General features: G+C 38.5%; 1 protein-coding gene across 1 annotated transcript in view; it reads right to left on the bottom strand.

Annotated features, from left to right (window-relative positions):
* Positions 1 to 19,977, bottom strand: part of PTCH1 (patched 1) — a 92,305-nt gene that overhangs the window by 20,799 nt on the left and 51,529 nt on the right. The window contains exons 13-17 of the mRNA XM_063295215.1: positions 9,445 to 9,563; positions 8,379 to 8,781; positions 6,883 to 7,192; positions 4,183 to 4,331; positions 789 to 963 (exon numbers count right to left, since the gene is read on the bottom strand). Of these exons, the coding sequence (XP_063151285.1) occupies positions 789 to 963; positions 4,183 to 4,331; positions 6,883 to 7,192; positions 8,379 to 8,781; positions 9,445 to 9,563 (1,156 nt within the window). The remainder of the gene's footprint in view (positions 1 to 788; positions 964 to 4,182; positions 4,332 to 6,882; positions 7,193 to 8,378; positions 8,782 to 9,444; positions 9,564 to 19,977) is intronic.

The raw sequence follows: 19,977 nt of genomic DNA on the forward strand, positions 1-19,977 counted from the left end.
AGGGTCATTCCCTTGACTTGCTAAACATGATTTGCCCTATTATAATCTCAACTATAAATTTTCATTAAGACAAGATTTGGCTGAATGCCCAAGAGCTTTAGGATTGAGATAGAAGGAAACACAATTTCCTTGTTATCCAGTTGTATTGCCATAAATACCACTCCTCTTCTTCCTTCACGCCTGCCACCCAATAACTAGCCAGCAGCCCACCCAATAAATCAAGTGTCAAAGCAACATTAAATTGGTATTGCAATTTAGAATGCAACAGAGAGAGTTGAGGAAAGAATGCAAGGAAAGAGGATATGGTACTCTTGCACGTGTTCTCATTCCCACCTAAACAGTTCACAGGCACAACGCAGGTGTTATGGAATGACCTAATTTTCCAGAAATTCTTTGCTTGCTGAAAGATTCAGAATAAACATAATTCCCAACGATAAAAACTCTTCATTTGCAAAGGCAGCACATCATGGAAAAAGAAGGCTTCCCTCACCCATAAGATGAGCATGCCATATTGAAATGAAATGCCAAATGCCAGGCTTAAACCTTGATATAAACTATTAGGGAATTTATTTTTCAAAATGATGAACTGCTACCAAGGTACAGCATTCCTCTACTGCATTACACAACAACATCTGTCTCCTGAGTTTTTACGAAGTAATACAAAATTACTATTCTGTTTATAGTCAGAGTCCTGGAGATTGTCAGCGGACTGGAGAGTTGCTAGGCCTTGAAGGAAAAGCGGACACATTTATAAAAATAGGAAAATATTACAATAAAACGTTCCTTACTTGTTACTGGCATATAGTCTGCTTTATCGTGGACCCATTCTGGACGGTGGGGCCGAACGTTGGCTTGAGAGGCAGCGTACGCCACAGGATCGTTGCTAACCCAGGCTGTTAGGTAAATGTAGAAAGCCTTTGGGTTAATGATTCCATCTGCATCCACCAAGCGCTGTTTAGCCAACTGCAAAATGCAAAGTCTTTCAGAATGGATACAACCTTAACCACTCTTACTCAAGTCTTTAACACAAAAAGGCTGAGGCACACAGTGTATGAGAGTACACAGAACATATGTTTGTGAGAAGCAATGTATTTTACAGGGAGACCACAAGCACATTATTCACAGCATGGGAGATACTTTTGAATCCCAATTTTTCAAACTGCTTGGAATGATGTAAAACACTTTGCGTGCAATTCATCAGAAACATTAAATCAAAAGAAGGTTCCAGATGAATACTGAGCCAATTAAGCCTAAATTCTAAAACACAGTCTGCAGCCAAGAGGGGCAAATGACCAAACTGCTGAGAAACATATTTAAAGGTGGTTTTGAGGAAAGGGAAAAAAAGAATCTGGCAAGACTCCTATAGACGTCTGTGTGCAGTTAACCTCCGTTGTTAACACTGAAGGAAATGCCACCCAGTAAATGGAGGAGAGCTATAAAAATAAAACAACATCTGTATAAATTTTGCTAACGCTTGCCTCCTATGACCTACATATTTAGAAAATACCCAGCATCAAAAACCAGATGAATGTACCCTGAATGTTCTCTTCATGGGGGACACATGGGCAAATGAATTGGTTGACTTTGAATCAGATAGTCTTAAAATTCTAGAGTGAAACCTCTTTTGTCAAACAACAAAAACGGGTGATACTCAGAAGGTGCTGGAAAGGAAAAATAGCAGGTTTCTTTTGTTTGTTTTTCATTCTGCCCCTTCATTTTTAAGACTTTCTAATTATTTGAAAGAACAGGGGCAACAATCTTAAAAAAAAAAAAAGCTGAAATCTGGAATCAATTAATCCACAGGATATGCAACAACTGTATGTCTTCAAATCGTTTCTAGAATTGCAGAATACAAGTTATGGGCCCAGGGGTTGACATAGCACAATTTTATCCCTTCCAGGCAGAGGAAATTATATCAGGAGCTACAGGCCTACCATATTTGTTACAGTGTGTATTTGGTATTTTAGGTTTTAAGTTTCCTTTGGAACGCTTGAATTTCATTTTATCTCCCTTTCTGCCTCTTTCTCCTGCTGGATTTCTTGATGAAGGTTGTCACACCGATAACATAAACACACTAATTGCCCATTTTTAAAACCTCAAATGCCAACCACCACCATCATCATCTAACTCGTGGCTGGAAAGATTAGACTTTATCTTGCACAGTAAAATTAATAGATAGTGTCCTATACTGACAGAATTCTGCTTGTCACTATCTGCTGGAACTGGGAGGAGAAAGGGACCACAAGAGATACCTTATTATTTATTTATTTATTATTCACATTTTATTACCGCCCATCTCCCCCAAAAGATACAGGAAGACTGACAAGAGAAGGGCATACCTTGGATAATCTGGGCCCAGTCTTTCAAGGTTGAAAATTACAACTGCTGCTCAGAAAGCAAACAGAGTAAACACTTTTCTTTTGGGTTTGAAATAAAATGTCTCCATGGAACCATTCCCATAATTAACTGGGCAGCTACATTCTGAGCTAATTGGAATTTCTGAACAGTTTTCCAAAGCAAAATGCACATAAAATGTATCCCAGTAATCTACCTTAGAAGTTACTCTTCTAAGAAATGCTCTAGCCAGTAAATCAGCCTAAGCTGCCAACAAGCAGTTCTGGCTGTGGCTACTATCCGGAATCCCACAATAAATCTCCCACAACAGCTGTGCTCCGATCCTTGGAGAATGTGACTCATCCTCAACAAAAGTAGTACACCTTTTGGTTGGGTTCCTGTCTTTAAAAGATCTGTTTGGGCTAGACTGAGTTTTCATTTTATTTCCCCACACAAGACCACCATTGTTTCCAAACATCTACTCAGAACTTTTACAGCTTTACATGACTCTGTTGTAAAGGAGAAAGAGATGTGTATCCTCAGCATACTGATAATACTTAATCTGAGAACTTTAGACATTAACACTCAATGTTTTCATGAATATTATTAAAAGCACATGGGTCTAAATCACACCCTGCAAAATGCTAGAAGCCAAGTCCTTTAAGATAGAGAAGCACTTTTTGGATTTTTCCCAGCAGCTAGGAGCAAAGTCACCGTAACACAGCAGCTATGGCTCTTGGCCTAGTGAAGGCCTCAAAAAAGGGTACCATTGCACCCTAAGAAATATAGAGAAATATTAGACTCATATTCTGATTCCTGTTGAGTGATGGAACAGGCGAGGAGACATGCTGTTGCTGATAACCAAAAGTCTCTAGAGTTCCACAGCCACAATCTATTTTCCAAGAAAATATATCCTGAAACCTGTGCAATCATTACTCAGACTGAGAGGACTCCCGTGTGTGCTTTTTCAGAGATTTCGAATTTTCTTTCCTTCAAGAAGGCAATAACCAGGAGGCTGTGAGTTCTAGTCCCGCCTGAGGCATGAAAGCCGGCTGGGTGACCTTGGGCCAGCCATTCTCTCTCAGCCCAACTCATCTCACAGGGTTGTTGTTGTGGGAAAAATAGGAGGAGGAAGGAGTATTAGGTATGTTCCCCGCCTTGAGTTACTTGTAAAAATAATGAAGGTGGGATTTAAATTAAATTAAATTAAATTAAATTAAATTAAATTAAAATTACAACAAATAGCACAAATGCTATTAACTCATCACCAAACCAGCCAGCTTACGGTAGCTGGACACAGTGAGGCAGAGGATAGACTTGGGTTTTATATGGTAAAAGGAAGAAAACGAGGGGGAAGGCAGTGTGGTTCATGGGCAATATAACATAACATCCATGAGGGACAACAGTAATCTTCATTGCTCCACTGTGGTTCCTGGGAGGTTGCCCAGAGCTGCAGCTGAACACAACCAATCTCAAAGGTCAAGACGCAAGCATACAAGTAATCAGTCAGATGTTTTCAACAATTCTGAGCACATTCTAAGCTGAAATCAACTGAAATCAATTGGAACTCATTCTAGCAACTGCTAGTTGTGATCACTTGCATATCTATATTGATTATAGCAACCAATTTATCCTGCGCTTATTTCAACTCATTACTCCTTTTGCTTTAAGTGCCTTAAATTATCAAGCAGATAGATGGATTCCATCATAAAAGAGGGGGCAGCTCAGAGCTATTGTCTCCCAAGTTCATTGAAGTTTTAACAGTAAATGAATTCACAAATAAATATAGCCCTAATTTGCATCACTCCATTTAAAGACACAGATATACAACTATATTTTTGAATGTACCTGGCTCATATTAAGGGGTTTATCTCGGATGTTTGAAATAGTCTGAGCTAGAAGTTTGTAAGCCAAAACAGCATCTTCAGATCCATTTTTGTAACTGTTAAATGTGATCTTCCCAGATTTCCAGTCTTTGTCAAAGGCTTCCTGAAGACCTGTCCAAAAGCAACACCCCCCAAGTTAATAAATCATCATCTACTCAGCTCATAAGTGAAGAGAGAAAGAAGACTAACAAAGCTTTCTTTCAAACTAATTAAGATGCTTTGCAACTCCGAGGTTTTCAGCTCTTGAGTAAGTGCTGACAAGGTTTGTGAGACATTGCCATCACTTCCTAGTGCTCTTTTTGACTCTTAATTCTCTCTCTTCCAGCCTCTCCCCATAGCCCTGGAACGAGAAGAGTCTGGCTGGAGAACTGTCACCTGCCTCCCAAGCAGATGTTTGGGAGGGAGCCCTAGACTTGAGACACTGGCCTCCCAGAAGTGCAGGGCTTGCATAGCTTGTCTTTCCCATCTTCCAACTTGTCTGTGGAAGACTGCCAGGCCAGAGTTCCAGACAGACCTCCTGCTGCCTCAAAACTGCCCCAGTTCTCCCACACCCACTTAGCTAAACTTCTCCACACGTGAAAACATTGACATCATAACACTACTGTGTGTGTGGCTGAACACATGGCTTGTATATAACAAAACAAGATTTGCAGGCACTTCATGCGTGCAAGACTTACTGTGGCACTCAGGCTTATTTGAGCTGTGCAGTGCTTCAGATTTGATCTCCAAGAGGCCCTTCAGAGCATATGGGAATGCAAACATAGCATTTGCTTGCAACCCCCTAAAACTGCCAGATGCTTTAATGTGTTGCAAACAGGTGTTATGTTCATGTACCTTGAGGCTTACACATAGAGGGAGAGAATATATACAAAACATGTACGTTTGGTAAAATGTTTTTTTTTAAAAAACATAAAAACTCCATGTTCTGTGACAGAAATCAGGTGAGCAGAGCAGTGTTATTCTGTGTAGGCTGTGCTAATAAGGAAATGAGAACACACACGGTAAAGAACCTAACCTGAACTCTACAATGGAAGAAATAAGCAGCAAGCAATTTGCAAACACACACTTGGGGGGAAATTAATGGCTTCATTCAAATACAATCTGGGGGACTGAGCCAAAAAACTGTAATAACAAAGTCAGAAATGGGGCCATTATTTAAATAAGACTTTATCCACTCATAAACCTAAAAGGAAGTACACAATGGGGAGGAGACACATAGAACTTTGTTGTTTCAGCTACTGCTAGGTGCTGAAGCCATAGGTTATACGACAACATGACCAGAAATTCCACCGCAAAGCCAGAGGAAAAAGAAACTCACACTGCAGCATTCAAACTTCAAACGGCAACCCAGCTCCTGCTTGAGCACAGCATGAGTGAACACGATTTTGTCAATTTGTTCCATCTGTTCAACTTGTGGAGCTAATACAAGTTGTGGGATCTGCTGCCAGCACGTGTAAAGATCACAGCCAACACCTATTCACTCTCAACTGTTCTTTTCCTCTCTGCCACCCCTTCCAACGGAGAGGCTGGGCAAAAATACCTCACAGCACAAATTTGGATCAGATTTAGAATAGGAAGCCACAGCCCAGCACAAGGAGGCTGTGTGAGAACAGATGAATGAACCGCATGTCGTAAGGCAGAGAAGGGAAGAGTGGGGGGATCCACCAACCCACCCTCACAGCTGCACTGGAAGGCTGTAATCAAAACCATCACGACAGATCTGATAGGTTAGCTACAGCTATAAAGAGGTAAGAGCCTTGGAAGAAAGAACAGGGCCTAAATGACACAGCCATAGGCTCTGAGTGCTCATTCCTGTTTCAAACCCTTTCTGTTTCCTTTAGAGTTTTCCCCATGTAGGAAGTTGTAACAAAGCTCCCTCCTTGACATTCAGAATAAAACACTAAGTGGGTGCAAACCTGCCAGACATAGCACATACAACCTGGCCAGAGAAAGTGAAAAAAACAGCTACTGACCCTAGTTATTTGAAATCAATTTACAAAGCTTGAAAGCCCCTGATGAAAAAATACTGGTTCTTAGAGAATGCTTGGATTAAGATAAAATGAGAAAAACATGAGAAATAAAAATCCTTCTTTATATATTGTGTTTTGTTTTTAAAGTTAATTCAAATACATTAAACAATCAGTAATATGAGTTTATCTGATTAGCATCTACATATCCATCTAGCATTTCCTGAATTCTTGGGCAAGGACAAGATATAAATCTAGCTAAAGAAAGAAACAACTGGTTAATTTGCATGAAATTAGTGTATGTGTATGCCAAGCAGTCTCAAAAGGATATATAGGTAGTCCTTGTTTAGTGATCACAATTGGGACCGTCAATTCAGTCGTTAAGCAGAGCAGTTGCTAAATGAAATCACGACTGTACTCATGACCTTACTTCAGCTTTCCTTTGCTTTATAGACCTGCAAAGGTCATAAATGCAAGGATTGGTCATAAAGTTACTTTTTCATCATGGTCATAACTGTGAACAGTCACTAAACAAGGCAGTTGCTAAACGAGGACTATCTGTATAATTTATAACAATCTCATGATTTTCAAACGGATTCCACAGGAGAAAAGCATCTATCACTGGTACAATACTGTATGTTAAAAAGCAAGAAGTACATTTGCAAGAAATATGTGTTATTGCTGTTTTGCTTTACCTTGCAGCCAGTCTCTAAAATAGTGCAACCACATTTTAGGAAGCTGCTTGTTTTCTTCCAATAAAACATAGGTCACATTGCTGAAACTTCTGTGAAGTTCATAAAGTAAATGTTGGATGTTGGGATAATCTGCTTTCTGGGTAACAATGTACATATGATAGAATGAGAAGTATTTGAACTGGGCTGCAATGAACTCATGCTCTCGTGTTTCCCGTGGCACAATGTCTGTGAGATCCAATCCATCTCTCACAAGGGTAGTTCCATAAAGACTGAGGCCAAGTAAGCCCAGAAAAAGAAAAATGACCACAATCTGGAAAAAAAAAGAGAAAAAAGCTTGCATAAATAAAGGGATTGTAACATTAAAACAAATCACGTGCTACCGAAGGATGGATATGGAACCATTTACTTAACTTTATAACCTATGGCTTCTATAAGGACTGTGTGGTTTCTCATTTCCATAAACCATTTTCAGCAGGGCCAATTGACTGGGCTGACAAAACTGTACCAAGCATACTGTTGTTTGTTCAGTTTTGGCTTAGCTGCTTGTATGCATCTAGCCGTGACAGATTATAAATCATGCATTAGCACAATATGTGAACCCAGCCAACAATGGGTTATTTAATAAACCATAGTTAGAACAATGGCTCAACATGATGTATCAACTCAGCCAATGTTTAGCACAGCCCTCCCAACCTGGTGCTACTCATATGTGTTGACCTTCAACTCCCCTTACTCTAAATGAAATAAAATATTTAATTGGAGTCTCTGTGCACTTTTAAGTAGCCTAAAGGTGGCCATGTTGTTTGCAAAATGACTCAACCCTGGATAAAGCTGGGCAACTTCTGGGACAACTGCTTCACTGTAAAATTTACATGCCAAAATCCCTATCTATATAGTATCATATCCATACCAGAGGCATTTGCAGGATAATTTTTTTTAAACAGTTAGAATGATAGTTGCAATTGCACAAAGTCCTGCCTCCTTTTTACATGCGTTGTGTTTACAACATATATAAAAAGGGGACAGGGCTTCAAAAATATGATCATGGCCTCCACTTTGACTTTTTTGATTCCCTGCCCTTAGATGCTCATGCTCCCTACAGTTGTTCATTTTCAAGTCAGAGCTAGGAATCTTAAGAGTTTGCCAGTATGTTTGGACAGGAGAAACTGAGTAACAACAATAATAATGCAAAGGCTTGAGAAACAACCAGCTAGAAAGGAAAAGCATCCTAAGGGTCTAGAACCCCCAAATGGAAAAGCCTTGTTTTTGATCTCCACATGGGATTGTATTTGAAGCAGGAGGAGGAGAGCTTATTTAAGAGCTACTTCCAGAGATAATCTGGTGCCATTTTTTTAAACTGAAAAATCTGTGTATGGAGGTAGAATCCAGCCTGAACTTTAGATACTTAAGATACTCATCTCTGGATTTTTAAGGATGGTCAATATATTTTAACTGTGACCCCCAAAGGACAGGGTAAACCAACCAACCAACATTACCTTTGCTTTTGGTTTTAACAGGAGTCGCGCATACTGCTTTTCAGCAAAAGAGGAGAGCGTCCATTTAGTACAGGGAGGCTCAAGACAATGCAGTGTAGTTTCGGAGAACTGGGAAAGGAGATCCCTGGTTGAACTTGTGCTTTCTGGGCTCTGGCAGCTGAGGTTATCTTGTGGCACGGTGACTGGTTGTACCGATATTTCTGAACGAGGCTCTGCTCTGGTGTAATAAACCTGAGTGCGTGGGTCGTATTCAGTCCGCAGCTGGACTGTAGACTGCATTGTGATTTGAGTTTCGTGTGCAAAACTGGGGCTGCTGTAGGGTGGTGGAGGGCTGCAGCGTAAGTTATCACCGGCCTCTGCATATGCTTGAGGTTCAATTTGAATGACTCTGCTGACACAGGGGCTGAAAGGAAAACGGGGAAAGTAGATACATGCACTGTGGTTGTAACCAGAATTGTTTTCTGACATATTATTTGTAACATTTAATAAAGTGTTGATATATGAAGCATGCCTACATACTGTACACGGAGTTTTACAAAGTGCAAGAAACATAGTCCAGTCTTGAGGAACTTAGAGTGTGTTTCTGAAAGTATTAACTGATTTAGCAAAACCATCACTGTTCTGTTTTGAAGCAACACAAAATGATTAAAGAATAGAGATGCCGATATATTGGTTAGTATCCAATTATACCAGTTCGCCAGCAGAATAAACAAAACATACTAAACCCTCTCAAAGCCAAAACACATTACAGTTTAGTGATGTGTGAAGTGTATTTTGTGGCTGCTTTTAGAACTTCCCTAATGGCATTGATATAACCATAAGAAAGCTGGTCAGCCAAACTCTTCCAACCATATAGCAATTCATGGGCACCAGGGGTACAATAATGCTCAGTTTTCTGCTCCAGACATTACAACTCTGGCTTTCCATGTTGGAAATATAAGAAGTTTGAAAATGGCCATATGATTCTACCCTAGAACTGTAGGAATAAGGATGTCTGGCTACAGTAGTCAGTGGTAAAACATCCACCTAATATGATGTAATCTTTGTAATATTCCTTCCATCTCACCTTGTAAAACAGCAGAATATATCCAGCCTCCGATCTTCCCGGCGGTACAGATCCATACTCAAAATAGCAGGAAAAATTAACAGAACCATGGCAAAGTTAAATACTACAACCACAGCAGCCTGTATAGTCAAAGAGAGAAAGAAGAACATAAGCAATATAAGGCTAAAAAGCAAGCAAGCAAGCTAGCTAGCTTTAAACTTTTAAGAAAGAAGTTGTATTTACTACTCCTACTTTATCACTGGAAGTCAGGTTACAATTAGGTTTCCATAATATAAACTTAGATGTAGTTTCAGTACTGAAATCTGAAGAATTAGATATTGTCCTAATAAGCATCCTTGTCTATGTTACCATCCATTTCTCATGGGAGAAACTGGGACAAATAAAGATCAACTTTACAAAAGAATTAGAAAAGCTTTGATGTGATTTGCATATTAATTTAGTTTTTTTTTCTTAAGAAGTGGGGAGGGGGGAGACTAGGCTCCAAGTCAAGACATACAACTCTATAATGTAACCAGAGAAGTGGCCTTTGGTGGAAACAGTGCTTGTAAGACCAATTAGGTACTACTTAGTGTTTCAGAAGAGTGGTCCACACATTTAAACAGCCCATGATTTATATCATCCAACACACAAAGGTATGTGAGTTCAGAGTCAAGACTTCAGAATCCTCTTTTGAACCTTACTAGAAAGAACTGTCAGAGAAACAAATGGATATTTTAGCAAGAGAGATATTGACAGAGGCGTTTTTGGGGGGTTTAAAAATATGACAGAAAGAAAGGGTTTGCAAAGGTTAGTTAGGACCTTCACCTTCAAATCATCCAGTGTGGTCTTTGTATTTCCTCTTTTCCTGTTTTATAGAGACCTTGCACTATAATTTTCATTTCCTCAGACTGATATTTTTTTAGTTATGTTAGCAAAATAAGCGAGTTCTAAATTACCAAAGAAAGCATTACGACAAAGCATACTTTTGTACAGTATCCCAAAAAAAATCTTAATCAACAATTAATGAAGATTCACTAGTTATGAACATCAATTAAACTTCAGACCAAGATATATTGTAGAATATACATCCTTGGATGCTCTAAAAGTAGACTCATAACTCAATCGCAACTACTCAAGAAAATAAAGAAAAGACAGACTTGCTTAGAATGATATGCATGATAGGTAGAAAAAGATGTTCTTTCCATTTATTTGTTATATTTATGTGTATATAGAGTTTCTAGGAAGTCTCCTGTCCCAGCATTGACCAGACTAGACATGTTTGATTTTAGGAAAGGCATTGCATTGTTTGCCTTCAGTTCATATCCTGGTGTCTAATAACAAGATATTGGCTAAGACTGTATTTCAGTATTTCACACTACTCCTAATTTATGCTACCTTCACCAATCTCATTAAATCACCATTTGCTTAAACACAGATTATATAAACCACATTTGGCTACATTTACAAATCACTAAGCTATAAATCATGACTTACAAAGATTTAGAATAGCCAGTTTCAATCAACACTCAAAGCCACAAACACAAGCACATTCCTGTAAGAATTAGGTCCTTAGAATGTATCTGGGATGCTATGGTAAAATAAAATAGTAGTTTATACCAGACTGAAACACTACCAGAACTGACTGTCATAAAAGGGGATCTGTGGGCCTTCAAAGAAATTGCTCCCTTACCCCCAGGATATGCCCAAATTACCCCCATGGGTAATTACCACAAGTTTACAAACCAGTATTGGCTGAAAGCTACTATACCCTTGAGCTATGGGAAATAGCAAAATTTGTTCAAGTCACCCATCAGTAGGAAGGGTAAATCTGAAACTCTCATACTTTTCCCTTTGGAGTTCAACAGACCTAGGGGGAAGCTATTTTTCTTAATCCTAAAGTGTGCAAAACTCCTGGCCTCATGCTCACAAAGAAAGAAAGGCTCAATGTACTTGACAGCTTTAATATGCACAGAATGTTCATCCCTTCTTGGCTTTAGGAAAGCTGTGAAGACCCACTTGTTCCAACTTGCAGAGCTGTGTTGTGTTCGAAGGTGGGGTTCACAGGCACATGACTTTTGTATTTCCTAATTTTACATTTTATCAATGTTTTATTTTTGCAAATATTGGATCGTTTGGGATGTTTTTATGTATTGATTGATCATATTTATATGGCCGCCTATCTCATATAGCATGGGATGTACAAACTCAGCAGTGTACAAACAACTATAAAAATAATTTTAAAAACATTCAAAAAGTACAAAAATAATATTGTTATAAAAGGGTAAGAGAGAGCATCAGATTATAAACAATGGAGTTATCTAATCAATTACCATTCCCATGTTGTTGTTGTTATTGTTGTTTTTGAGATTGTTAGCTGCCCAGAGCCTTCAGGAATGGGCAGCATTAGAACATTTTATGTGTAAGTTCTGCATTGACACATAATCTATGAATCAAGTTAATTATACATTTCTTCAATAATCTTCATTTTTACAATATGGTGGCTGCTGCCCCATGTATTTGCTGAAATAAAACAATGAAGATCTGAGCCGGAGTTATTGAGAGAGGAAGTATAGTAAAGCAACTACGTGCTGCAATATACCATTCCTTACAGACCACCCAAGGTGAGTGGGTGTATTGTTTGATAGAGATATGACGGTCAAAGAGACACAACATCCAGCTTTGCACTTTATTGCTAACCATATGCATCTCCTTCCTAATGGCATTCACAGTGTTATATTTTCCTCCTCTCTCACTCTGCCCAGCATTTGCAACCAAAATTAAATGTATTATGACTGGGGCAAAAGAAGCTTAAGGAACTAGATGTAGAGAAGTGATTTAGATATTCCAGCCTAAGTTGGGAGTAAGATGATAAATGAGTCTTAACAGCTAGCACTGTTCCTCCCACTATGTACATGTACTTAACAGGGCACTGTGCATCATTAAGCAAGTGAAAAAGGTATCTTTTTGCTTCTCACAAAGGCTCTCGCTACAGGAAAAAGACCATACCATAGTTTATGAGGGAAGAAACAGGATGGTGTAAATCAATGGTTCTTAATTGGTGGTATCCATATCACAGGTGGAACTTAAGAATAATTGAGGTGGAACCCAGGGTAAGTCATTGAAACTTTAATTACTTCTTTAAGACTTACCATAAGTGATTAAGTATAGTAATAAAATGCTTGTGAAAATAAAAATGTTGAACAGGAATTGACAATCTCAGATCCAAGAGCCTCATGTAAGCCAAACCTCCTTTTTATGGCTTCCAGAGCTACTTCCAATCAAGTGTTAGAAATTGATGGTATGTTTCCTACGATTTGGGAGCAAACCACACAAAAACTGTACTTGTAAGCCTTAATTTAGGACATAGTTGAAAACAAAAACAAAAACAAAAGCCAACCTAATCCCACTAAACTAACCCCCTGCATAAAAAATAGCTACCTGGATCCCAGCCATCTTTCATCATCTTGTCCTCTGGACCCCTTGCAAAAAATGTAAAGCCATTGACCATGAAGATTGCCCATGTTTTCATTACTATGCTATGGTCAATTGATCTCCATAATCAGAGAGTTCCCATATTCATATACAGATAAATGAAGTATTCCTATTCAGGCATTACATTCTATATGCAATGGAGCCTGAGTATGGGGAGACTTATTTATTTACCAAATTTATACACTGCCCATCTCATTATATAAATGACTCTGGGCAGCTTACAAGTAAAAGGTCATAAAAACCATTATCAAAATATACAAAGTTAACAGTGAGAAGCTAAAAGGCGAAGAGAGTATCCTCAAGCCACCAACCACTCTGCAGGGCTGCCTACCACTATTGCATCCCCATGCTAGTTGGCAGTGCCAGGTCTTAAAGCTCTTCCAGAAGGCCAGAAGAGTGGGGGCCAACCTCATCTCAGAGGGTAAGATGTTCCATAGGGCAGGGACAATAGCAGAAAAGGCTGCCCATCTAAACATTGGTAAAAGGTCAGTCCTGATTTTATAGGAGTTCCTAGTACTCGGTTGATACTCTACCATTCTCCCCTTCCATCCCATTGCAAAACATAGTTTTATATTTTTTGTACCACCTCAATACATTCACATTATAAAATGCAATAGCAAACAATTGTTGTTATGTCACTTCCCCTTGTCTGCAAATCAAATACATCTCATACTTTCAGCTAAATTGGATAAAGTAAAAAGAGCCATATTCCCCATCTTCTTCTTTTCCCTTTTTAGCAGCTGTTTTTGCCCATGGCCAAAGAGCAGTATAAAATACTGTTTTATAAACAGGGAAGTGCAAAGTATCAAAATGACTTTGTCTGGATTCATTTAAGAAGTACTGGACTACTGCAACGTGCTCCACATGGAGCTGCCCTTGAAGAGCATTTGGAAGCTTCAGCTGGTATAGAATGCAGCTGCACGGGTTGCAAATGGTGTTGGCTGTTCAGCAAAGTAACACCACTGCTTTGGGGGCTGCATTGGTTGCCAGTGTGTTTCCAGGTGCAATTCAAGGTGCTGGTTGTCACCTTTAAAGCCCTGCATGGTTTGGGACCAGGTTACCTGAGGGACCGTCCTCTCCCAGTTGTTTCTACCTGTCCAATTTGGTCCAGCATGCTCCAGGTCCTGTCAGCCAAGGAATGTTGGCCGGCGGGGGCCAGGAGACATGCCTTTTCTGCTGTAGCGCCTGCCCTCTGGAATATCCTGTCTCCTGAGATTAGGATGGCCCTGACCCTACTGGCCTTGAAGGCCTGGCTATGTGTCCGGGCCTGGGATTCCGAGTGTGTGAAGGGCCCCGTCTCCTGGTTGTGCTTATACCAATGGATTTTGATATCTCTTGGCTGTTATTTAATTGAATATAAATAAATAAAATAAATACATCATAGAGCTCCAAAAATATTCAATCTGACAAGGTGTTTCAAAAAGGAAGGACCTCACTTATGGATGCTTGGGACCAGGGGTATCCACTGGAAAGGTAAAAAAAATCAAGATGGTGGCCGCAACTGTGTGATTGAAGCTCTGGCCTTTTAATGTGTGTTGCATGCATGCGCGCACACACACACATCCGTGGATGTCCCTGTTTGGGACAGGATGACAAATAAATATGAACAAAATAAAGATATAACTATAGAGAGAATTAATCTGAAGGTCTGACTTGCATACTGGTGGTGTCTGTTTACTGTATAACAAAATCATATTCAGTGAAAGTTTCAAAATGATCTCTCATTCCACTGAATAGTTGTTTGAACTAAGCTAAATCAATACCCTCTATACCCTGGGGGTATAGAGATAATACTGTCTTGCCTGAAACAAAAGCAGTTCATGCACACACACATACACACAGCACTGACGTTGAATTTTCACCCTATCAGGAAGTCATTTATTCCTTTCTCAGCAGTTGGATTATTTTACTGATACTGAGCTTCAGAAACCAGTAAGGCTTTGACTGTTATCTCATAGAGTCTCAGGGAAAGTGAAAGAAGATACAAGAAAGTCAAAGCAACTTTCTGTTTAAGCCCATCTGATATAGAACTTCTATATAGAGAAACAGCAATAAACATTACTGAAAAGAAAAGCAGTGGTGTTGTTATATTGCTATGCTTTCTTAACTTGGCTGTGGAGGGTTTCTGGGACAGACAGGAATGCTTCATAAAATAAATCTTTGTCTTTAAATGAGCAAAGGCAGAGTGAAGAGCTGTAAATGTAGAAAATTCCACATTTTCAAACAGACCACCCAAAAGCAACTTGCATTGCCCGCTGATTCTGAATGCCACAGTGAAATGCACCAGCTGAATTTGACCACACCTGGTAAAGTATGAAGTAAAATAAATACCAAATGTGGACAAGAAAATAAATACCAACTCTGAAAAGTTTTGGTTTTGCTATCCTTTCCTTTCCTCTCCTTTCATTGCAACATACTCAATCATTGTAAATTGACTGCAAGTCTCTTGCATATAATTTCACCTGCAATATGTAATATAATTAGGATTACATGGTTTGTACCACAGTGTGTAAGGATAATATTCACATTTATTGCTTTACTTGCATTTCCGAACTCTCAGCTCTTAAGTAAGCAATTCTTTTGAAAATTAAAAGTTTAAAATGTGGCTTAACACTAGACAAATCTGGATGGTGCATGAAATTATGGCTATTTTTATTAGTAAAAGAACAAATTAGAATCAGATGTTTGGACAAGTGAGTAATCTAATATATGCGCAAAATGTTAACAGAAATACATGAAAAGGAATATTCATTCAGCCAACCTTCTGCAACCTGTTGCCCTATAAATGTATTAACTATAACTTCTATCACCATTCCCTCAGCAAACCGGCAGATCAAATTGAAGATGGAAGAAATGAGTATATACCCCAACACAAGGAAGTCAAGATACCATTCAAAAGTCAAAGATTACTTTTGGGATGGAATGCCTCTTTTCCTCCTAAATATAGCAGACTACCATTGATTGTAACATTACAAATTACTCGAGTTTGAATTTAAAAAGCAGCTTGTGTTCTGGCAATGGAGTCTAAGGTGGAAAGTAACTGTTCCTCAGGATCAAAATAAAGAGCAAATCACATTTTTTCCAGTTCATGGGAAACATCTCAGGATGGGTGGGAATTTACTGATGGAAATAGAGGTAGCAATGGAAAAATACTCCAAGTGTGCATGGCAAAATATATTTAGTGGACAGCAGTGAAACTGCTCTATTGGTAGAGAAAAGTAGTAAGATTGGAGTAAATAAATCTGGCTTCCCTTTTTTGGCTTGTGGATACCAGTATTTGAGCCTGGGCTCAGAAGAGATCATTAAGAAAAAACTGCTGTATTCAAGCCCCCCCATCTGAAACCACACAGTAATTGCAATAAATATGTTTTTAATGATTGGTGAACCAGGCAAGAGAAAAATGATTGCTAAGAAAATGCAATTGCCAAATCTTTATTAAGGCTGGAATCTACTATCCAGCCTTTCTGCTAGGGCATTATCTTTGGGGGGAAATCACAATTTTAACTATAAAACAGAAAATTTGATTTGCACACAGAGATACAGACATACACATGTATGTAAGTGGCAGAGACACTGCCTTTCATAGAAAAGAGAGGGGGAAAAATAAGAGCAGGGTGCATGTGGTAGCATTTTCAAAAGATATTGGTTATGATTCAGAAATGTCAATTCATGCATATAAGCTGGACTCTATATTACCAGCTCATGTAAGAAAAAACAATTTTGTTAGCTCATGGATATCTGTCTATATAAGTCACAGAAAACAGATACAGGACATGAAACTAAGTGAATTTTTAATCAAGACTTACAGGCTTATCCACAGCACCATAGAATTAATCTATTCTGAATTCTGTTTGGTACCAGTGATGGTATACGTATTCCATCCCAAACTGGCATAAGAAACCTACTTTGGTTTTGATTTGAAGGATCCAAATTATAATTTTTATAATCTAATTCAGGGGAAGGGGTTAGACTGATTTTAAAAAAAATCTCCAGACTTAGAAATTATGTGATAGTGAGAATCAGCATATACAGAAAAAAATACGAATTGGAATGAGAAGACTAAAGAAGCCAATATGAACAGATTAGAGGGGCATCTGGAGCCTTGGTCCATAAAATGATAGTCAGAACAATGAATGGAAATTGATTTTAACTAGCATTACCTGTATAACTTTCAGGGGAAAGACTGATTAAGATTGGTGTTGCCATTTCAAATAAAATTATAGTTAAGTGTCCCTTTTACTTGAGGTGTAAGGGCCTGGACTGTTTCCCCCCCCCCCCCCAAATTCTGGTCAGTTAGGAAAGAAACTTAATCTTTCTCCTTCAGGGATTGAGAAGAAGGAAAATCACCCAAACTGCTATTTCTCACAGTATTCCAGTCAGTTTCTGAGAACTGAGATGCTGATAGTTATCTAGATATGGGATGTTCATTTTCAATTCAGAATATCATCTCGATAACGAGTAAAAGTAGAAGGACTGAATTTTGAGAATACCTTATTTCATTCTTAAACTTCCCTGCATATTACTAATATCTTTAGACAGTTTGTGACAGTGATAGAGACAATAGTAGAACATATGCGATTTATTTTTGGTCAATTGGTGTGAGCCTGTCTATTCCAATTTTGTGTATGCACCAGCCAAACTATTATGTCTTGTTCAACAAACCATAGCTAAAAATCCTGGCTAAATATTATGCATGAATTTGGCCTATTAAATCACAGAATTAAAATGGCTCTCAAAGGTCTTTAGTCAGATCCTTTGCCAATCCAGGAAATCCACTGCTGTTATGTTAGCTTCCTAACTAGCCTGTGTATATGGAAACATGTTTCCTTCTGAGGCAGTCTATTCCACTGCTGGACAGCTTGAATAAGCAGGAAGTTATTTCAAGGGCTAGGTCAAAATCCTGTTTCCTTAATTTCAAACCTATTGGTTTATATCCTACCCACTAGACCAATAGGGAAAAAATGTGATTCATTATGCATAAGCTCCATCATTTTCTACCCTTTCAAATATCTGAGTTTTTAATTAAACAAATTAAATAATGTTATTTAATTTGACATAAACAGAAAGATTGAAAAATATGTACACATATTTTTTGTGTTTAATATGTAAATAATGTTATTTATTTTTTAACTGTAGAATATTGCTGAGGCCTGTGGGGCAGAAGGCTGGAAGTTCTAAAATTCCTCTCCCAGGAACCCTCTGGGTCTTCACACACTGTTCCCTTTCCTGAGCTGGGCTATTAGCTTAGTATTTGCTGTTGCCACCACTTATCTTTCCGGGGTGCCTCATCTGATGCACACCCCTAATTCCGGCATGTGAGAGAAACAGGACTATCATACCCTGTGCTGCTCTTCTGGTGATTAAAAGCTCAAAATTCAAAAATAACTTCTACCATGCCACCTCCTGGGCATGTAATATAGAGGCATGGTGACTAGAGGATTTAGCTCTTCTTCTCATCCCTTGGGAGACATAGCAATCTCATTGGATAAACAAAATAAAATTTTATTTTACAAAAGAAAATGCAAAATGTTTTTTAAAAACCCTCTTGTTAATTTTAAATTTTAAAATGCAAACATTCAATGTGAAAGGAACTGGTCGCACACTGGCTTACCAGTCAGCTAAAGCAAAAGAAGAACAAGAAAGAGGAGGATTCAAAAGAAAATGCAATGCTTTTGATAGACCATTGATGGTAGTCTGCTACAAATGCAATCTTCTCTGCCAAAATCTCTGAGAATATACTAAAGAGTTTTCAAATTATTATTAGAGATCACAAGAAATTCTAAAGAGAAATTCTATCTTTATGAACACAGCCTGAGATTTGATTGAGAACTGAGATTAAACATTCCATTTTACAACTGGTACAGACACATAGATAACCTGAGATTTAGCACAGCTCAGCCCATGGAAATAAACAAATCTTGTACAAATTCCTGGCTATATGTTTTAGCTACTTCTACAAAATCAAAAGACTCCTGAAACTATTATTTCTCTGCTTCAATTAACTGAACTTCTCCAGCTTCTGGGAGATTCCAATACATTAATCAGAGGATGCTGGGGAAAAAGAAACCCACACTTTCTATCAGCCTATCCCTATGGAATTCTGCCATTGAGTTCTATGTTTTGTTTTAATAAAACCAAACCTCTTTGATAAACAGAGGAAAAAAGAATCAGACTAATTTCAATATGAGAGTGTATATGACACACAAAAACCTCTCACTTATAGAAATGTGGATTGTGCATCTGAATCTGGCATGCAGGCTACATTCACAACAGTAAGACATTTAGAGAACTTATCAAAATGCAGTGTCTTTTTTCCCCACTTTGCCTGGAGTTTGCATTACAATGATAATTCTACAAGTTCCAGCTTCATTCCATCAACTGAATGCTGCTTTCCTTTTTTAGCCCAGCACATAATTCCAAATATTGTGGCTAGGAACTTGCAGCCACAAGGCCACCACATAGTTCATAGGCTTGTCTTTAAAATCCACCTTTCATCTAAGAAAAGTATATTTCTCCTCCTCCAAGAAAATAAATGTACTTGCTATGGAGTATGTGCTATTTTCAGAACTTTTAAGACACATTTCCAATAGGTTGCTAACATTCTCACATTCAACTCACAATTTCTACTCCGTGCATCATGTTTTTAAAGAACTAATAAATCTTTCACATTTTAAAACATAAACTCAAAAATTACACGTAGAGGACAACTGCAGTTTCAATTCAACCATACTCATGAAAAGAAGCACATCTAGAATTAAACCTGCTCTGTAATAGCTTTCCCCAAACTGATGCCCTCTGGAAACTTCGGCTACAGTCGTTATTGTCCCCAGTCAGACTGGGGGAAACTGCTCTAACTTATATGAATGTTGGTGCAGAACATGCTGTCAATATGGTATCAGTTCACTCCCTGCAGAACCATTCCCTAACTGGGAATTTCTGCGCTGTTCACCCAATCCAAACACTATGCCTTCGGCCAGCTTTCCTCTACCAGTCCTACCCAGTTGTGTTGCACTTGAAGGGCTTCATCTCTGGACTGTATTGAGAAATAAGAAATTAAATGTC

The sequence above is a fragment of the Candoia aspera genome, chromosome 2, assembly GCF_035149785.1.
Source record: "Candoia aspera isolate rCanAsp1 chromosome 2, rCanAsp1.hap2, whole genome shotgun sequence".
Lineage (NCBI taxonomy): Eukaryota > Metazoa > Chordata > Lepidosauria > Squamata > Boidae > Candoia > Candoia aspera.